A 19488-nucleotide genomic window follows, 5' to 3' on the forward strand; every position below is an offset into this window, starting at 1 on the left:
CATCTTGTTGCTGCTGCAGCTTAATTAAATTTGCCAGTTTGTGCCACAAGGATGGACACATTCTCATATTCAGAGAGACAGCTGTGAAGTATTATTAAGAACTGTGGATGTGATACTGTTGGGTTTGAATAACTCTTGAGATGTTTTCTACTGCTGAAACTGTATCTTAAAAATATGCTTTTTCCAAGATCAGCAGTTAATGTTCATTTTGTTAACTTTAAGTATTTTCTTTGTAAAAACCACTTATTTTAAATAGAGCAGGGCTAAGCTGGTCTTCACGTACCGGGGTTGTTTTAAGAACCAGATTTATAATGTTACTTCTTTGTTGTTGTGAGGGATGCTAACACTCCTTACCTTAGCCCAGTGCCATTTTTGGCAAATAATTTTAGCACTGTTCAGAACTGAAAATGAAACTTGTATACTCTATTCCTAGCAAAAATCTTTAAGGAGATCTGGAATTCCTATTGTTACAGTTAAGTAGTTTTTCATTTAATTTTTTTCACAGGGAAAGAAAGGCTTTTTATATGTAGTCTTTCGCCTTTACTGACATAATGTCAACTCATAAGGTAGGCCTCTCTGAGTGCAAATTTTCTGAATAACACGCATCAGCTAATGAGGAAATGTTGAGGCTGTCATTTCACTGATGTGTTTCCAGAGCAAAGAATCAGAGTTTCATATATAGCTTTTAGTCTCAATATTCATTATACAAATGAATATATACACCTTTTAAAAAGAAGATTAAAAACCCTTTTTTTGGTCTTGAAATCAATGTCAAACCTGCTGTTGGTACTAACGGTTAGTCTGATGGCCCGGGTGAAGTTTCAGAATAAGAAAATTCCTAGGACTTAGGCTAGGAATTGGAATAGGACAGTATCACTTAGTGCATTTTGCTGAATTTGAAATTTAATCTTGCATGACTGTCTTTATTAGTTCTGAAAAATATTACTCTTCATGTGAAAAGCATAAGTTCTTTCGCTTATTACTTTTCTTTCAGAGTGGCAAAGAAAAATGTGGAGGTATTGGCAAACTCTTCAGAAAACAAACAGACTTGTAACATACAGTCTGCAGATCCACTTGAGGTGGATGCTAAATCCACAACTGATGATCATCCTTTTCCAGAACCTAGACTCCCCTATCCATTTACTTCTTGTTTGACTGAGAAGGAGCAGAAAACATACTTATATCTGATGACTAAGTTCTCAAAAAAAACCAACCATTTTCCACTCAATGCAGCAAATCAAAGGGAATTACTCACGTATCTGGTAAGCTGTATGTGTAGATTCATACACACATGAATATCACAGAGGAGAGTCTTACAATGTAGCAGAAGTGTTTTAAAATTGAATTTGTCATAACTCCCTTTTAATATGGTATTGTGAGTGGCAATAAAGGTTTAAGGTATTTGGAGTAACATTTTTAAATAAATGGAAAGTTTTTTTTTTAATTGAAAGCTATTCCCTTTTTTTTCTTTTTAGCGGGAGCTAAAATGTTTCATGTTGGTTGGTTGTATAATTTTAGCTGAATGCTATATATCATAATTAATCAGTAAACGTTTTAGAGCCATTGCATTTGGTATCCTGTGCTTCCTTGTAAATGCCGTTTCCTTTGTTTAGTACTATATCTGTGGGAAAGTCTTCTCTGGGCAAATCAGTATGTACTGCATTGTTATTTACGCTGTAATTGCTTATTAAGTCAGAGCTCAGATAACCTCACTTCATCATGTAAACTTGCTCCAATAGTGTCTTGTAACCCCCCTCTTTTTTTTTTTTTCCCAACCACCAATGCATGGTCAAAAAGAGCTTGCTCTGTTTTCCTTTGTTTTTAAAGGAAGTGAGCGTAATCTTGCAAACTTTTTTTGCCTTTTTTTTACTTGTGAAATTGGAGACATGCAGAGACTTGCCAGATTGATCATGAAATGGAATCTGTGCCCTTCCTCATACCCATTGCCTGTGCTACCTCTCTGGAAATTTTGCTGTTTACATACATAGTCTACAGGAGTCCACTGTGACTTAAAAATGAGAATTGTTTTTTCCCCTTCCCAGCAAATGAAAGAAGCAGTAAACAATGAAGTTGCAGAATTTATGAAATTTGCTCAAAATGCTGCAAAAAGCTGCTCCCAAGACTACGATAACATCTCTGAAGATGCAGTACTTTATACTGAGGTAATTGTCAGTGCCGTTTTTAATTCGTACCCTTCTTAAACAATCATATTGAAATCACGATTAAGATACATACACACTGCTCATGGGATGTGATGTTCCCAGAACTTCTGCTGATTCCATGTCTGGTTGAGACATGGAATTCCACTTAGGCTGTCCAGCGTGACGGCCCACAGTTCAGCTGGAGTCAGTAAGATATGACAGAAGTGAGGTCATTGAATGCAATACTGTAGAAAGGTATGGTAAGTCGTCAATGTGAGATCTTCCTATTGGGAAGGAAGAAATCATTCCTTAAGTGCATTTACATTGACAATCTGAAAATAAACACACACTACTGGAGCACATATTGAGCAGAATGTTAAGCTTTCCTCCGAAGTAGTATGTTACAAAGTCACCTTAATCAGAGGTTAATCAGGCTTTAATCATAACCATCTGCAAGTTTATGCTGTGTTAAATATCCAGTTAGACGATTCTAAAATCAAACATGACTGCAAGTCATATATCATTCTTGGTTTAATAACACACTTCGGGAAAAGAATTCCAGAATACAGATTTGATTAACTTTCCCATCACTAGGTTGACTTTCTGTTGATTTTTTCCACATAGTATCACGCTTTAATTAAAGTGGCCTAGTTAAATACTTCTTGCAAAAATTTGTCTGTTCTAGTAAGTACCATATCACTTTATTTTACAGAATAAAACAGAAAAATAAATGTCATTATTAGAGAGTAGAAAGTATAGTTAAAGTCGGAAGGATTGCTTTTATTTCATGAGAATGCTTTATTTTGTGGGTTTTCATGTACAAGATAATTTTTTTCTCCCATTAACACAGTTTGGAAACATGATGACCAAAATCGTGCTTTAAAAAAAAACGGGGGGGATTTGTGATTTTTTTTATCTTACAGTTTACAGCTATCTTAAGCAATAATAATCAATCTTAACTTCTGCTCAGAACATGCCTCCAAAGTTTGACAGTACTCTGCTAGCTATTTCTGTATTCTCTACAGGAAGAATATTGAAATGGAAGTATGGCAATTGCAGGAAATAAGTTTATTGAAATTCTTATGAAAGACACAAATGCTTAAAGGTTTTGTTTGTTTGTTTGTTAGGAATTATTCAGTGCTTGTATTGGACACGTGAAGAAGTTTCCTGAGTTTTACACACTCCAGGAGATCATGAGTATCATGGGAGGAAAATTTAACACACAGTTGACCTTTAGGCTGGAAAAAACTCTTCTTGTAATGGTAATATCCTACATATACTTGTTGTTCTGTTGTTATTCTCAAATAAGTGTATTTGTATCCGAATTGTGTTATGCCAAGATTGAATTTGTTATAAGTAATATCCAATGCTTGGTTTGGGATTATAACTCAGTGAAAAGCATTTGAGTAAAAATAATAAAATTATTCTTGGCAGTAAGGCTGTTAACCCCCTTCATTGTATGCTTACAACTAAAAATTGTATGTTAATAGTACTTTTTTTCTTCTTCTTAACGTAACACTAACTTGCACCTGCATAAATTCTTAATATCTTTCATTACAAAAATGTTGGGTCATCATGATTTCAGTTAAAGTTGTTTCCTGGTATTGCTCTATTTTCGTTAAGGGCACAGCAAGATATGGTAAAGCATATTTCCCTACCATGCCTGTTCAGCTGCCCACAGATTATAAAACTGTTACATCTTTTATAACTCCAGATAAAAAGGCTTCTATTATGCAAAATGTAAGTAACCTTTTTATTGTAATTTTTATGGCATATATTGTAGTAAAGAGTGATTTGTTTCTTCTTATGTGGCAGCATTAAGTTTCATCATTTTCGTCTTCATCTTACACATACTGTAGCATACAAAAATGTACTGTGTTGTTACTTGTGTAGTATTTCACGTATAGCAATCATACTGTCTTCTTTGAAAATCAGCTTATGGCGTTTTTGAGCTAGTGCCTCATGAAGGGACTTCGCTTTTCTCTCTGTGAAATATTAGAGAGGCCCTTTAATTAGAATACATTGTGAAAGCTAGATAGAACTGTTTATTATTGTTCCATTTAAATTCTGCTTTGCAATTATAAAGCTGGGGTGTGGGTGGGGGGAGGAGGGTGGGTGAAGGTTTCTGATTTAAGCAGTTCTGACAATAAGAAAAAATACTTTAGACTGTTTAGTTTTCTGAAAAGTGGATTACATTTCCTTAACCTGGAAATTTCCTTTGCTAAACAGCATAAACTCCATGTCTGAGTTGAACAACTTTTCCATTCCACCTTGTTGTTAAGTACCTGCTGTTGCTGTTTGTGTTCATCCTCAGAGAAAGTGGATTAGTGTTTTCATTCTGTATAATTTGCTTAGTTTGACTGTTTATTCCAGACAGTTTGCTATCCACCTATTTAAGGATTTTTTTTCATGTATCAGAAGCCAACCTCTCAACAGAGACAGTGCAATTGCAAAGACGTTTGTTGCTTAAGAAAGCAGCGGAGGTGACCATAGAAGGTGTTAGAGCTGTAAACTACTATTTCTCAGGTTGTCTCAGGTGGCAGAAAAAAGAATATGGCTAGATGTTCTCCCTCATGGCCCTTAGGGCTCCTGTGCTTCCATTATCTCCACAGTTCTTAATTGTTCTTCTTCCACCTTGTGAGCATGCTCAACCTCCTCTTTTCATGGGAACTTGTATTCATAATTTTTCTACTTCTGTCATCTCAGTTTATATTCTTCATATTTGTATATTTAAGGTTCTTTAGAGGTAATTTGTATTCAAACAACTGTGCAGTTTTAACTGTGCTTTACTGTTAGACTGCTTTATGATGCCATTACTTAACTTACATGAACATCTGTAATATATGTTAGAATGAATGTGTTGTTTTTTCTTCTACATTGTGTTCCTATATTTTACTATCCTCCAAATTCCTGTTTGACCTAGTAATTCAAATTAGTAGGAATTAATAGAAAGATACAAGATAAGACATTGTTGTGGTTTAACCCGGCTGGCAGCTAAACACCACACAGCCGTTCGCTCACCCTCCCCCCTCCCTCTCTGGGATGGGGGAGAGAAACGGGAAAGTGAAGCCGGTGAGTTGAGATAAAGACAGTTAATATTAAGACAGGAATATAATAATAACAATAATAATAATAATAGTGATAATGATAATAGTATTAATAATAATAATGTGTAAGAAACAAGTGATGCACAATGCAATTGCTCACCACCCGCTGACCGATGCCCAGCCTATCCCCGAGCAGCCGGCCCCCCACCCCGGCCAGCCACCCCTATATATTGTTTAGCATGACGTCAGATGGTATGGAATCCCCCTTTGGCCAGTTTGGGTCAGCTGTCCTGGGTCTGTCCCCTCCCAGCTCCTGCTGCACCCCCAGCCTGCTCGCTGGCAGGACAGAGCGAGAAGCCGAAAAGTCCTTGGCCTGGTGTAAACACTGCTCTGCAACAATTAAAACATCAGCGTGTTATCAGCGCTCTTCTCATCCTAATCCAAAACATAGCACCCTACCAGCTACTAGGAGGAAAAATTAACTCTGTCCTAACTGGAACCAGGACAGACGTTTTTTCTTATGCTGCAAGGTGGAACTGTAGGATTCAGACAAAAACCTTAAGGAGAGTGGTTTTTTTTGTTTTTGTTTTTTTTTTTTTACTTTTTCCTTTGATTCCGGTCATATTTGGGCTTCTGTAAGGGTGGAAGTTAATCTATGTTAGTTGTTTGGTTGGTTTTGAATTTAAAATTCAATGTCTTTCTTAAAAAACCTTTCAATTCTAACTTTTTCTGTTTAGGATATTAGTTCAGATTCAAATGCAGAAAAACTTGCTTTGAAATACTCTCCTCAAGTTGTTTTAAGTAATCAGTCATTATTTACTTTGCTGAATAACCATGGACTAAATTACAAGGAACAGTGGGAAATTCCAGTTTGTGTTAAGATGATCCCTGCTGCAGGTACAGTATATTTTTTTCCAAAAACTACATTTTTGTCCACGAAGTCTTTTATATATACTCATAATCTGTTTTCAGCTGATTGAAGAACAAGAAATCAGTATGTCAAGTAAAATCAACTGAGGGAAGGGAGAACATAGTCTGGTTTAGTTTACATGATAATAAAATAGTTTAGTTTGGGTTAATGAAAATCATAATTGTAATTCTAAGTTCAGATTCTTAACCCTTTCTGAAGAAGCTGCCCTCTAGAATGTAGCTGTAAGTTTCTCAAATGCTTACATGTTTTTAATTTAAAAAAACTAACAAAGCAATAAAATCTGGCTGATTCAGTTCATACCCCTTAAAGGGTAAAAATCTGAAGTAAATGATTTTCAAGTGTAATCTGGTAATGAGTCATATACCTATGCTTTTTAAAGAACAATGGTAATTTAAGTGCAGTTATCATAAAAAATAATTCAAAAAATCCATTGATTATAGAATGCCATCTGTTATCAAAGAGGAAGGCTAATAGCAAGGATGTGTCATAGTTTTCTACACCTCATTCTCCTTGTTACTGAGAATAGTAACAACCGCTATAGGTATGGCCATTAATGTTGGGTTTGGAGAGAGAGAGCTATTTTCCAGTTGGGGGGAAAAAAAAAAGTCAGTTAAATGTCCTTTTGCTTCTTAAAACTGTAAACTCTGCTCCTTGGTAAGAAAACACTGCATGGTGCTGTTAATACTATCAAATGAACAGGTTTCAATAAGATAAAAAGAAACTCTGGAGTTTTATTTAAATAAAAAAGAATAAGAGCAAGTGCCTTCTTGAATTAAAAGGACCAATTCAGATCATGGAATAATGAATGTACTCCATGAACATTCATTATTTATTCATGTTCCCAATCGCAATGAAAAATGTTTTGAATAATCATCTGAATACTATACTTTTGTCAAGCACCCCATCAGTAATTTGAATATAGACTGCCTTGTTACCCCTTTTTTTTCTCCATTATGAGTATTAGTAATGAATATTATCTTGAAATGTCTGTTGTGTGTACTTCACACAGATTTGTATGGCAAACTCTTGGATAATAGTAGCTAGCAAATATCTGCACATTTTACAAGTTTTTAATTTTTCTACCAAAACATTTAAGTACTTTATCTGTAATGATGTGCCTGACTCCTTTCATACCAGCTTTATGGTTTTTAAGCTTAACTTTTAGATTCAAAGTTAACAGCCAGTGGGGTGAGAGCTGAGAGCCAGTGGAGTGGGCTGTGAGTGTGTTAGCATTACATAATGTTTCTTAAAGGGTTTCTTCTCTATATCCATTGCCCACACCCCTCACCTCCACATCTTGCATTAATATTTTTGTTTCTACGATTCTTAATTCTAAGATTTTTCTAAAACAGAGATAGTGTAGCCCACCTGTGCCATTGATTTCTGTATAATATTGGCCTGGGTATTGCCTTTGGTTTTGGATGAATTTACTAATGATGTATATGTAAGTTGTAAACAAAAGGGAGTGGGGCAGCAGAGCCCTAATCTAGTTACTGGGTAGAAGAAATTTAAACTGCAGCCATTACTTTAATGTGATATGAAGAATCTTGAATCCTTAATTCTTACTTAGAAATTCTCTATGTAGAATTGCATTTAAAATGTAATCAACTGTTAATGCGTTCTGTATTGCTGCTTCAGGATGATCATAATTTGCACTATTAATCTGGACATACTTTTATTTTCCATTGATAGTGAATGAGAGCGTACTTTCTCATCTAGTGTGAATGTGGAACAGATTTGAACATATTTGGAAGTTCAAAGATTTATTGTTTAAATTGTACAGTGGTCTTTTTTTTCCTTCCTCTTAATACGAACTCAATGACTTCCCTTTTTTGAAAAGATAGCAAACCAGCTAAAGTGGTTTACATTGACTCACCTCTTCTGAAAAAGGAAATGACAGTAAGAGAGAGGAACCAAGTCTTCCATGAAATTCCAATAGATTTCCTAGCATCTAAGAAGTCTTACGTTTCAGTTTCTGATGTTTTGATGGACAAACCAGCTGAGGACAATCTACTTCAGTGGGAAGTAAGTAGCTTCACATTTTGTTTGGGTAAAACAAAATGAAACAAACAAACAAAAAAACCTACTAGGTTATAGTTCCTAAGTTACTTGTTGTGTCTTAATAAAGGCAAGTTTAGGTTTCCTGTTGACAGTTTTTCTACTATTGAGGTACAGGCTCTGTCTTTAAAGATGTCTGTCTGTCTAGTTCCTTTAAATGCTTCTTTTTTGTCTTCAGCTCAGATTTAATGTTTACTTCTTTAAAATATATTTTGACTGGTTTATTTAGGAAGTAAAAGTTCTATGGGCTTTTCTTCTCTTTTGAAAGGCCTTTCAATACCTATGGTTTAAGATATTCCACATGAAACACTGGCATTTTTTCATTAACGGCCCCTGTCTCCCAACAGTCAAAATGTGGATAGTAGAACAGTTTTCAGGTTTCCAACTTGGCAGTGTCTCATTTGTGATTCATGCATTCTATTTATTGGCCTGTTTGATTGTATTATATTTTTCTTTTTCTCCCTGTGTTAAGATGGCTTCTGATACCTGCGAATACAGGAAGATTCCTCTTCCAAATGACACAGGAATGGAGTTTGATGATGATGTTACAGAACTGGAAACTTTTGGTGCAGCTGTCAAACTCTCAAGGATTTCTAAAACAGAAAATACTTCTCCTACAGTTAGTAATGCTGGTAAAGTTTTGTCACATGACCTAAAATTAGGAAAGAAAAAGACATCCGCTGTAAACAGTGAAGCTGAACAAGGAAAAACCTCAGTTTCTGAGCAAGGAGTTTCATCGAATTCCAGCATGCAGTTTCCATCATGTGGTGTTCTATGCTTCAGCCCTGGAGAAAACTCATCTCATAAAAACTTTCAGTCGGAGGAGGTACAGTTGAACAAAGCACAGCATGTCATGAACAAGAAAGTATCAGACAATGAAACAAAATTAAATACTTCATATAATGCTGTTAGTTTCAAGAAAGAGTCTGAAGCTGCACAAAAAAATGAGACATACACTCCTTTATGCAGTAGTGACACTGATGAAGATCGTTTGATAATTGATACAGAATGTAAAAACACTGATTCTTGCAAAACAACTGTACCAAACACTGTTTCTCGTACCTCAGCACGGACTTCCAAGTCACCTTCCCCCACCCAAAATCCATCAGCAAGTATGACTGATTGCTCAGAAGTCATCGATCAGGGAGAAAGTGCTTCCAGAATGCTAACAAGAAAGTTGTCCAAAGAATTTGATCCTGTTGGACAGATTTTGAAAATGCAAACAGAACTCCTTAAGTCACCTTCCCAAAAAGGTCATGAGCAGCCATTAGTGAGCTGTGATAGTTCTGCTGCTATGCAAGCTCATGTGCCTCAATCTCCAAAGCCATCAGTGGTCTCCCATGCAGAAACTTTGCCAAGTCCTGCCTCCAATCCCAGTGGCTCATCTAGGAATACCTGGACATGGCTTTTTCAGGGTGTGCCAAAGAGTAAGTAACAGTGTTCATAGGGTAGGGAGTAAAATTGAGACAGTTCACTAAAACTTAGGAGAAAAAACATTGTAATTCTTTTGTGTGAAGAAAATCCTAATAGTACTTCTGTTACATTTATTTGGATATGATTTTTTAACAGTATCTTTACACCACTATCTAATCCAGAGGCTTGAGCTGTTTCAGTAACTAATAAATAGATGGCAGCTCTCAGTAGGCATTCATTCCAAGTATTTTTTTTGTCTCTTTATGTTGAGTGACTGTGACATAGAAAACAGCCTTTCAATTCGATTCATATAGAATGGTCTGTTTGTGTAAGAAATACAATAAGTAGGATAAAATATGGGGGAGTATTTAATAATGTACTCTTTAGAAGTTACAGTAGACATTTTCCAAAATCATTTAAAAAAAAAAAAAGTGACTTCTTGTGCCTAATGAGCAGGCTTTTCACCCCCAAACTATTGTCAAACAAAAAAGCTACCGTGAGAGGGGAAAAAAAGCTAATTAGCCTCATGGTGAAGTATATGCAAGTTTTGTCACTTTAAATTTTATTTTTTCTATAGGAAAGCTGTCAGATGAACTTCAGATGCTTGCGGAAAACCCTTCAGAGTATAAAGCACCTCAGGATGGCAACCTTGTGTATAAGCTATTCAGTTTGGATGATCTGTTGTTACTTGTGCGTTGCAATGTGCAGAAAGTGAAGCCGTTGCCACATTCCCATAAAAAGAAAAAAGATCAAAAGGTACGGCTTTTTTTGGTCAGGGTTTTTGGTTGGTTGGTTTAGATTTTTTTGGTTTTTACGTTGTGCTCAACTGGAATTTGTTCCTTTAGTATCTCTGGGATTCATGGTTCTTCATAGCACATGTGTTTTCCCTCAGACAGTTAACACATTTGAATTGTAACTCTATGGTGTACATTTTTTTTAAGTAAATATTTGCTCTAGGAAGAGAAGCAACTTTTTTTTTTAAACCTTCTTGATTAAAACAGATAAATGTAGTTCTGCATTTCTTATTACACCTCTATTTCAGTAATATGTATATATATAATTATACTCACATAAAATCAGTTTGAACTATTAAAAGTTAATGCACCAATTAGTTTTTCACCAAACATTTTGAGGTTGTTCAGGATCATAAGTACATTGCTTGAAAAGACTATGGAATACATTTTAGCAAATTGCTTGTCTTAAGAGCTAAAATGCTTCAAGTACAAGTGAAATCTAAACATTCCTCTTTATATCAGGTCCTCGTTACATCAGGACAAAAAAAGCTTATTCTGGAATTCTCAGTAATTCATTTTTTGTCAAGAGTCCTCACAATCATTTGACAAATGTGATCTGGCATCTCCCTCCCGAAAATACCAGAATGGTGGTAGGCAGGTATACATACACTCTGGGAGGTGTTTATACTTTTGTTGAAATAGAAATTGGTCTCAATAGCCCTGATTACTTGTTAAGATTCTGTGCTCCGAATCTTATTTTGAAGAATTATCCTAGCTTTGCTGTCCACTGCATATAAAAGCCTGTGAATAGCTGCTTAGTTTTCTAATCAGAATTTGAGCACTGTTTATTTTTGAAAACAACTGCTGGAATTCAAGCCTTAGTTTGTCAATGGAGAGAGGCTTATATTTTCTCTGTTAAACATGCAAAGGTGAGTTTCTGACAAGGTGAATAAATGGCAGAATTCTAAGAATGAGCAAATTAGTATAATTATGTTTTTTTCTTAAGTTCCTGCAGAGGGCAGTAGAGCATAGAAGTGGGTACTTCAAAATAATACAGTCTCAATTTTATTTGTAAAAGCTTGCCTAGGCTTTTTTTCCCCCCTTCCATTTCAACTTCCTTTAAATAGTGTCTGCATAGCCTTAAGCTCATAGTATGGGTTTCATAAAACAAGAGCCATTACATGAAGTCCTTGGTGTAGTAGAAGAATATGATTATTATTAGTGACAAAATGTAGTTCAAATGCTGTAATAATTTTTTTTGACAGTCAGTGCTGATTTTGCTTATATTTTCACTTTTGTAGGTTGTTCCGATATTCCTGTTGCCAAAACTGGAATACCAAGCCTATTATGGTGTTGAAGCTCTTACGGAAAGTGAAGTATGTCAGATGTGGACAGAGAGTATGTTGCATTCTGCATGTTTATTTTACATTGGTAAGTTTGTGTTGATTTTTGCTTAAGAAACATGTATGTCTGAATGCTTATGGAATAACATGAGAAAAGTATTTATTACAGGTATATTCCACATATCCTTATTTAGTTTCGTTTTCTAATTTAGATCTTCACTTTCATCTTAAATAAGTTTTGTCTCTAAAATTTTTTCCATGTGGTGAATGAAGATATTTCAACTTTAGTTTTGGGTGGTTAGCATCCAGTAATGTTTTTTTCAGTAACTGCATGTATTTGCCTTTCAAATAAAAGTGTATCTATAACCCTGCTTCTAATTTTCAGAAATTAGTTATCTTCATTATTTAATTTTTTTTAGTCATATACAACATGAATTACTGTTATGTAGGGGCTGTAAAAATAACTTCTTTATGAGATATGTTCTATAATACGTTTTATCATTTTGTGAAATCGTTTTAAGTGAATTTGTTGTCACATACCAAAAATGGTGAAGAACAGACCATCAGGTATGTGGTTTAGAGAATACTGATTTCTAAAGCTTTGAACCTTCGGTGTGGGAAAGGGTCAAATGCTACTTTTCTCTTTTAAAACTGGCAATAATGTTTATACTTCTACACTGATAACATGTAGACAGATAAGAGAATGAGGAAAAGCAAGCAAGATAAGACTAGACCAAGTTTTGTCGTTCAAAACTATGAGAAATTACAAGCTTTGAAAAGAGTATACTTATGTATAGTAAGTACTGAAAATCTTTTTCTGTTTTTGCAGAAAAGAGAAAAATACATAGCATGAGTTTATTAAAAACTTTTTATAGCAGTTGTGTTGCTCAGGAGCTTTGAACACTGGATGATCATACTTACATGACCACATTTTCCAGATTTTCCATTGTCCATATCTAACTGATCCATGAAATTTTATTTCCTAGTAAGTGATATGACTTGAAACATACCTATCATGGGATGGTCTTGATACTCTTTGTCCTGTATCATGCAGCAGATGGAAACAAAAGATAATGTAATAATGTCTATGAATGGGAAGTAATGTATATTCAGTAAGAATGAAGTTGTAAAAAATCCTGTGTAGAAGAGATTACAGCCGTAAATCAGAGCACAGAAAATAAAAATACAATAAATTGGGGATAAAAACTATGGACATGTTAGCAGAAATATATCTTAGTGTAAAGACCATTTTGTGCAAAATCAAAACATAAACCAAACATTCTAGGAATTCAGTGTTATAAGGGTAACTTCCTTAGCAAACTTGCAGTAAAATATGCTGTATTCATGTTTGCACAATGATTCTTTTAGAAGTCAAGAAATGTTATGTCTAGTAGGATACGTACCGTTTTGTAGAGAAAAAAAAAAGGTACGTATAAAGAATTTGGCCAGATTATTTTACCAAAGTTTTTAATATATACATATCTCTAATACTAATTACCTGGTAATTAATAACGTTTTAGAAGGAAACATCTGCAACAATTAAAGAAGTTAGCCAAAATGCATCATGTTTGGTGTTTGCTTTGGGGTGAGGGCAATCCTGTTTGTACAGTGAATGAATGTTCTGCAGCAGGGCCTAGCTTTCCTGTTGTAGAAAGATTTGTCTGTTTTTATGGTTGTTATGGTAGCAGTTGTGGCCTGTGGTTGTCTTAACCTTTCCACTTCTGCGCTGAATGACACATTTTGCTCTTGATGACTCATGTCAGAATGCTATTTTAGAAATGCTTAGTTCGTTCTTTCCTAATTTTTACTTTGCATCTTATCATGGAAGTATGAGTTTATGGGAAATCAGGTACGTTTTAAACAATAGTTTAGCTGATTGAATCTCTTTGTCTGCTGTCCATATTTATTAAAAGTTTTTTCTACTTTCTAATTTTGAAAGTAATAATTGATGTGGGTTCCCCCCCCCCCTAAAATTCCTCACAAAGACAAAATAGTGATATACGAAGTTCTTCATTTCTAATTTATCTTAACATACTCTACCGAAGCTTCTTTATTTATTTATTTATTTTCTTTTTTGAGTAGAAGAACAGTACTAAACTGCACTGAAATTTAGCCCCTTCAAGAAAACTTTTTTATTAGCTTCTCCGGAGTCAAAGCAGTGTGAGGAAATCGGGAAACTTGTAGAGGCTGATGATTGGCTTACAGAGCATGCAGGCTGAAAGAATGCACGTTTATCTAATCTTACATCAGTAACAGGATACTTAACATATGGCTAGGGTGCAGAAGTTTGCATACAGCTCACCCAGCCAACACCCCTTTACTGGGGCTCACAGGAATGTAGGAGAAAAGATTCTGTGTGCTGCAGGAGTTGTTCTGGCATTAGCAGTCACCACTTCCTGGTTCAGAGGTTTCTTAGTCTCTGCTGTACTGTGCAGAGTCCTGCAAACCATGAAACGGGCGTGGAGCCCTAGGCAGGCAGGCTTTGATAGACGAGCTTCTGACAGGCTCTCTGTTGTGCTCAGGAGAAAGTGTCCCTGAGGTTGAGAAACACTGGTTATTCCAGTCATGTTTGTTTATCAGCTCTTGGATGTGCTTCTTCCAGCAGCAAAACCTGGGATCCGTGTGTGTGTCTGTGTGTGTGTGTGTGTGTGTGCGCGCTTGTAGGAGTTCAAGTGGTACTCCTAGCATGTGCGGCAGGCCTCCTCCCAACTATTTAACAACAACTATATATATATATATTTATTTATTTATTTATTTTAAATGCTACATGAATGGACTCTGAGAATGTGTCTAACTTTTGATAGTGACAGAATATGTGGTTTATTCAGGTAGGCAGATTGGGGACTCTGGATTTTTGGTACCACCATGTAGTTTCTAATAGAGGTAGGTAAAATAGATGCATGGAAGTCAACATTAAGTTTTGTGAAAGAGCACCTACCACAGCTTTTAATAGGAAACTGTTGCCATGTTCTACTACAGGCTTCTTTCCGCTATGGTTAAAAATGTTAAAAGGCAGCTGTAAAATTTTGCTTTCCAGCTGATGTTTTTGGGGAGCTGTGAAAAACTGTGGCAAGTGTCCTGGTTTAGTTAGACACTTCTTTCAAATTGCATAGTTTTTTTTTTCCTGAAACGCAAGTGACAATTGTCCAACAGTGATAATATCCCTGTATTACAGGCAGCTTAAAATAGGGTGAATGTCTCATTCTTGTTCATTACTCTGACAAGTGCAAGTAAGAGTACTGCTATCATGTATTTGGGGTAAACAGAAAGACAGACTTGAACTAGTCATCCTCTTAGATCATACTACAATATGAAATTTTTAATGTGAAATATGACCTATCATAAAGGAATTTTAAAATTAGCAATAGTAAAGACACAGACTTATTGCACTTAAATTTACGTGACAGTACAACTGTGAAGAGATGAAAAAAATGATTAAAAAATGATTTTTACCATTAATAATGCGGTACCTAGAAAACTTGCCGCCTTATTCAGATAGTTCTGAGGCTATATAGATCTTAAGTGAACCCTTTAAAATTGAAGTTTTGAGTGCTTAGCAGACATCAATGGTAAGTTGCTTAGGAGCTCTTGGATCTTGAAAGAACTTCTTCTCACAGTATTAGTAATCCTTTGTGTTGCTAGATGGAAAGTTCTCTGGACCTTGGCCAGTGCCCCATAATTGTCTGGTGTTCTTCAGTGGTATTACTCTGACTGAGGGAAGAATCTCATAGCTCTGCACAGTGACTCAGCAGTGCTGCCAGCTCAGGAGAAGAGAGAGAAAACGGAAGTTTACCCATTGTTTCCTGTGTAAATTGCAAGATATGCTATCAAGTAGAATTTTTGATTTCATATATTCTCAAAGAATAGACTTAGAGTTTGTACAAAAGCAGAGATACTATTTTCAAACAGAGTGTGCTGTCCTCCTGATGGTAGAGCACATTGCTCAGTTGTTGCTTTAAGTCCCCTTACGACGCAAATAAGAAATCCTGCATCGGCAAAGGGAAGTAATCTCTGTCACATTTCCTAAATTGAGGACTTATATTTTATTTAATCAGTAAAAAAAAAAAATGTGATAAGCTTTGCTGATTAAAAATGGAAATGCTTTGTCCCAGATATTATTCTTCAATTGGCATTAAGTACCCAGGTATAGTTTACCTTCACCTAAATAAAATAATACTGACTTTTAAATAAAGACGATTTGAAAACTGATTGGAAAAAGTACTTACTGTATTGATAACTTACTGAATGTCAAGTGTTTTCAGTCAGTCACTTCTCAGTTATAATATACAGTAATATAAATTAGGTATGAGTAGTTCATAGATTTCTTTTTTTTCCAGCTATGCTGTCAATGAGTTTAGAATGGAGAACATTTTGATTTGACAAGACACTAATAAGGAATGGAGAACACATTTTTATTTTTTTTATAATGACTTCAAGTTTCTTTTTTTATAGTTAGCAGTGCAGAATATTAATCCTAGGTGCTTAGCCTTACACAAAATACTGATATCAAGGAAAGCAGCAAATGCACTGGTATTTAAAAGAAACCAGATGTCCTGGTGCCTTTTTAAAAATCTAGTAAAAAGAGAGTTATTACTTGGTCATCTTACATCATATAACGAATTGCTGAATAATGTTTATCCTTGAATGTGAAATGCTTTGGCTTAGCAATTATAAATGTACAATTGAAGCATGTAGACTACCTACGAGAGCAAATTTGTAGCAAGTCAGTTAATTGTATTGAGCAGGTCATTTTTATTATGCTGCCTTTTCCTCATTCTCCTCGTGGGAACTGTAATAGAACAGTTTTCTGGGAAAATCTCAACATGAGAGAGAACTTTCCTTCATAAGATATAGTCACCACATCAGTGTACAAGCTATGATAATGATCTCTATTGCTTATCAAGTGAAAATTCGGGCTAAACCATTCCCCTCAGCAGTTATTATAAAAATGTGTTGAGGAAAGCTTTGAATTGCTACTCTTAGCTATGTCAAAGATAAATAGTCTTTACCAATTTGCTATGAAAAAGGCCAGAATAGTAAGCTGTATTTTTTCAAGAGGAAAAAAAAAAGGCAGAGGTACAGAATCCTCAGAATATGAAATAACATGAATGTTCAGATAACTTACCAGAATAGAAAAGGAAGTAAATTAAACACTGACGTAAATTTGCCTTAAAAGATAAACTTGGGTGATCTGTACAGTGAGAAAGCCTAGTGTTAAGCATCAGAAGAATTTGAGAAGATACAAACAAGCTGACAAGATTAAGGCCATGGCAAAATGAAGTTACATTTGCTAGACCTCATGCAACGTGTGAGATTTACTGGAATCATGGACGTTTCCCTGATTTAGAAGACAGTGCAAATACAGTTACCCATAGTTAAAAGCAACTGAACTGTACATTTTACTTTCAGGTACTGTGCAGTAAGTACTTTTCACTGCTCTACAGTGTAAAAGAGCAAAAATTTTTATTCCCTTTAAAATGCATTACGTCTGCAAATTATGCTTTTATATTTGTTCGTTCTTCCTTTTTGGAAAAAAAAATATATTGATATTTTACAGGGCGTATTGATGCTTTTACATCAAAGCTTATTATGCTAGAAAAGATTTCTCCAGAAATTTTAAGAGAAAAACTTGGATTGATTAAGTGAGTATTTTTAGTAGTTCTTTAATAATGAATTTGAAATTCTAATTAGCCTTACAAGTAACTACTTTTCTATTTCTTTTCCTTTTTTACAGGCCTGCAAATTCATTAAATATACTTCATCACATTTTGAAGAAAGTGTCTGAGTAAGTTCTCTATTCTTATTGGCTATATTTATTTGCAGCATTATCCAAGTGATCCTATTTCTTCTGTAGAGTACTTGTCTACTCTTTGATTTTGTGGAGGTTTTTTTTTGGATACATGAAATATTTTAGATTTTTTAGGTCTAGCACAGCATAATGTAATACCATGCAAAGTGTTCTTAGGGTTACAGTTTTTGTGTAAATGATGCAAAATAATAAGAGCTTGATTTTTATGAAACACACTCAAGAGAGGAGACTGGACGCTTCCAAGTTAATTAAACAGTCACAGGAGTAAGTTGTAATACTATGTATGTATGCTGACATTTAGAACTTTAACTTTTTATTTTTTTTAGTCTTTTTACTTTATGTGTAGCAGTAACACTGACTGTTATGTTCCCTTCTGCTTAGTATAACAGCATACGTCTTTCTCTGTACACCATTGCAACCTTTGTTCCGTTTCCTTCTTTTTTTTTATTTAGCTACTTCAGGGCTTTCAGTCTGCAAATTTCTTTGCGTGTAATTTTTTTTTTTTGTGAAGCAAGTTTCTTGCACTGTGTGAAGCATCTTAATTTGAATTACAGAAGAATTTTCTTGCGCTTTGTAATTTGTCACTAAGATTTTTTTTATATGGGCAGTTGGTTGATGTTTATCTTCTTGAAAACCTTTTTAATCCTGTGTGTATAAAGCAATTCTGCTCTTTGGGTCTATCCATATAAGCATTATGCTTGGTAAGGTGCTGGTTAATTAAAATGTTACCGTTTGCTATAAGTGGGCAGTTTTCAATATATGCTTAGATGTTTTGTTGAAATATAACGTAAGTAACTGATGACGTACATTGATGATAAATTTGTTTGTTATAAGTATATTAGAAAAACATAAATCAGCAAGCGTTTATGAATACAGTTTAACTCACTCATTTTTGTCCATAGTCTTTTTGTAAAATAGGGACAGATAAGTAAATGTCTAAAGTTGCTTTGCTTCAGCATTAGAAACTTACTAGTTGTCCTGATCAAATGGTCAGATGAAGTGAAACAAAGAAACAAACTAATAGTGTTTTTAATTTTTATCTCTATCTTTTCAGTTTGCAGGAGGGCTCTTATCTATTGACTCATGCCGCAGGAGATTCATCAGTTGCAATCTACAAGAGTTCTCCTGACAAGGCAACGAGAGCATCGTATAACTTACATAAGGCCCATTGTGATTTGCCCACAGTACCTGCCACATTGTCAGTCCCTTGGGTGCCACTAGATCCCAGCCTCCCTTTGCCCTATCACATGGATCATGGCAGAGTGCCATGCACCTTTCCACCTGCACCCCAAGAATCCATGTGGAAACACAAGGTCAGTATCACACTTAATGGAAAAACAGATCAGCAGTCTTGAAATAATCAATTTCATCAGCTACATCCAGCAGATTAAAATAATCTGTCATCTTTGGGGGTATGAGAGATCCTTTAGACTTCTGGATCTACTGCCAGGAATAGGAATGCGTTTTTCCTGAAAGGTATTTCAGTTGGGATTCATCTTAACTTTAAGCAGTATGGAAAAGCAATATTGGAGCTTGTTATACTTTCAACAAAGGGAAATGGAATACTTCGTAAAGATCTACCTCTGCAGCAGGACAGGCCTCTTCAGTAGACTGCAGGAGTCGTGCTGTAGAGTTACTGTCTCCCTAATGACTACAGAAGTATAGATGATGAGCACAGCTGTAGACAGGTACAGTCAGGTGAGGTGAATTCTACTCGCAGGGGTCTGTTCTATAGGACATTATATTGAACTCTTATTCCAGTTCTCTTCTAATGTGTTTTTTAAAAATGCACCTTTTTCCCTGTTTGGCAAAATCTTTTCAGAAAGGAGTTTTGCGTTGTTAATGTGAGTTAATTGTACTTTTGGACAGCAAAAATAATGTAGTATTTGCCTTAAATAAAAGGCTTGTAATTTTAAGGCTTTCAGTGCAGCTGAAACAGATACAGTGTTTCCATTTATAAGGGTTTCCTAGTTTTGCTTCTGAGGGTGCTTTTCATTGATGTTCTTTATCTA

At 35.2% G+C, this 19488-nt stretch overlaps 1 protein-coding gene across 8 annotated transcripts in view; it reads left to right on the forward strand.

Annotated features, from left to right (window-relative positions):
* ICE2 (interactor of little elongation complex ELL subunit 2) overlaps positions 1-19488 on the forward strand; it is a 30625-nt gene that overhangs the window by 2721 nt on the left and 8416 nt on the right. For all 8 annotated transcript variants that reach the window (XR_014588800.1, XR_014588801.1, XM_083850973.1 and 5 more), the window contains 12 exons: positions 995-1262; positions 2043-2162; positions 3269-3403; positions 3765-3881; positions 5926-6085; positions 7960-8144; positions 8650-9604; positions 10168-10346; positions 11626-11755; positions 17225-17309; positions 17402-17452; positions 18531-18789. Coding sequence is in view for 6 of the 8 variants with exons in the window: in XM_083850973.1 (XP_083707099.1) it covers positions 995-1262; positions 2043-2162; positions 3269-3403; positions 3765-3881; positions 5926-6085; positions 7960-8144; positions 8650-9604; positions 10168-10346; positions 11626-11755; positions 17225-17309; positions 17402-17452; positions 18531-18789 (2644 nt within the window). In the remaining 2 variants the exon portion in view is untranslated. The remainder of the gene's footprint in view (positions 1-994; positions 1263-2042; positions 2163-3268; positions 3404-3764; positions 3882-5925; positions 6086-7959; positions 8145-8649; positions 9605-10167; positions 10347-11625; positions 11756-17224; positions 17310-17401; positions 17453-18530; positions 18790-19488) is intronic.

Source organism: Anser anser (genome assembly GCF_964211835.1).
Source record: "Anser anser genome assembly, chromosome: 10".
Classification (NCBI taxonomy): Eukaryota; Metazoa; Chordata; class Aves; order Anseriformes; family Anatidae; genus Anser; species Anser anser.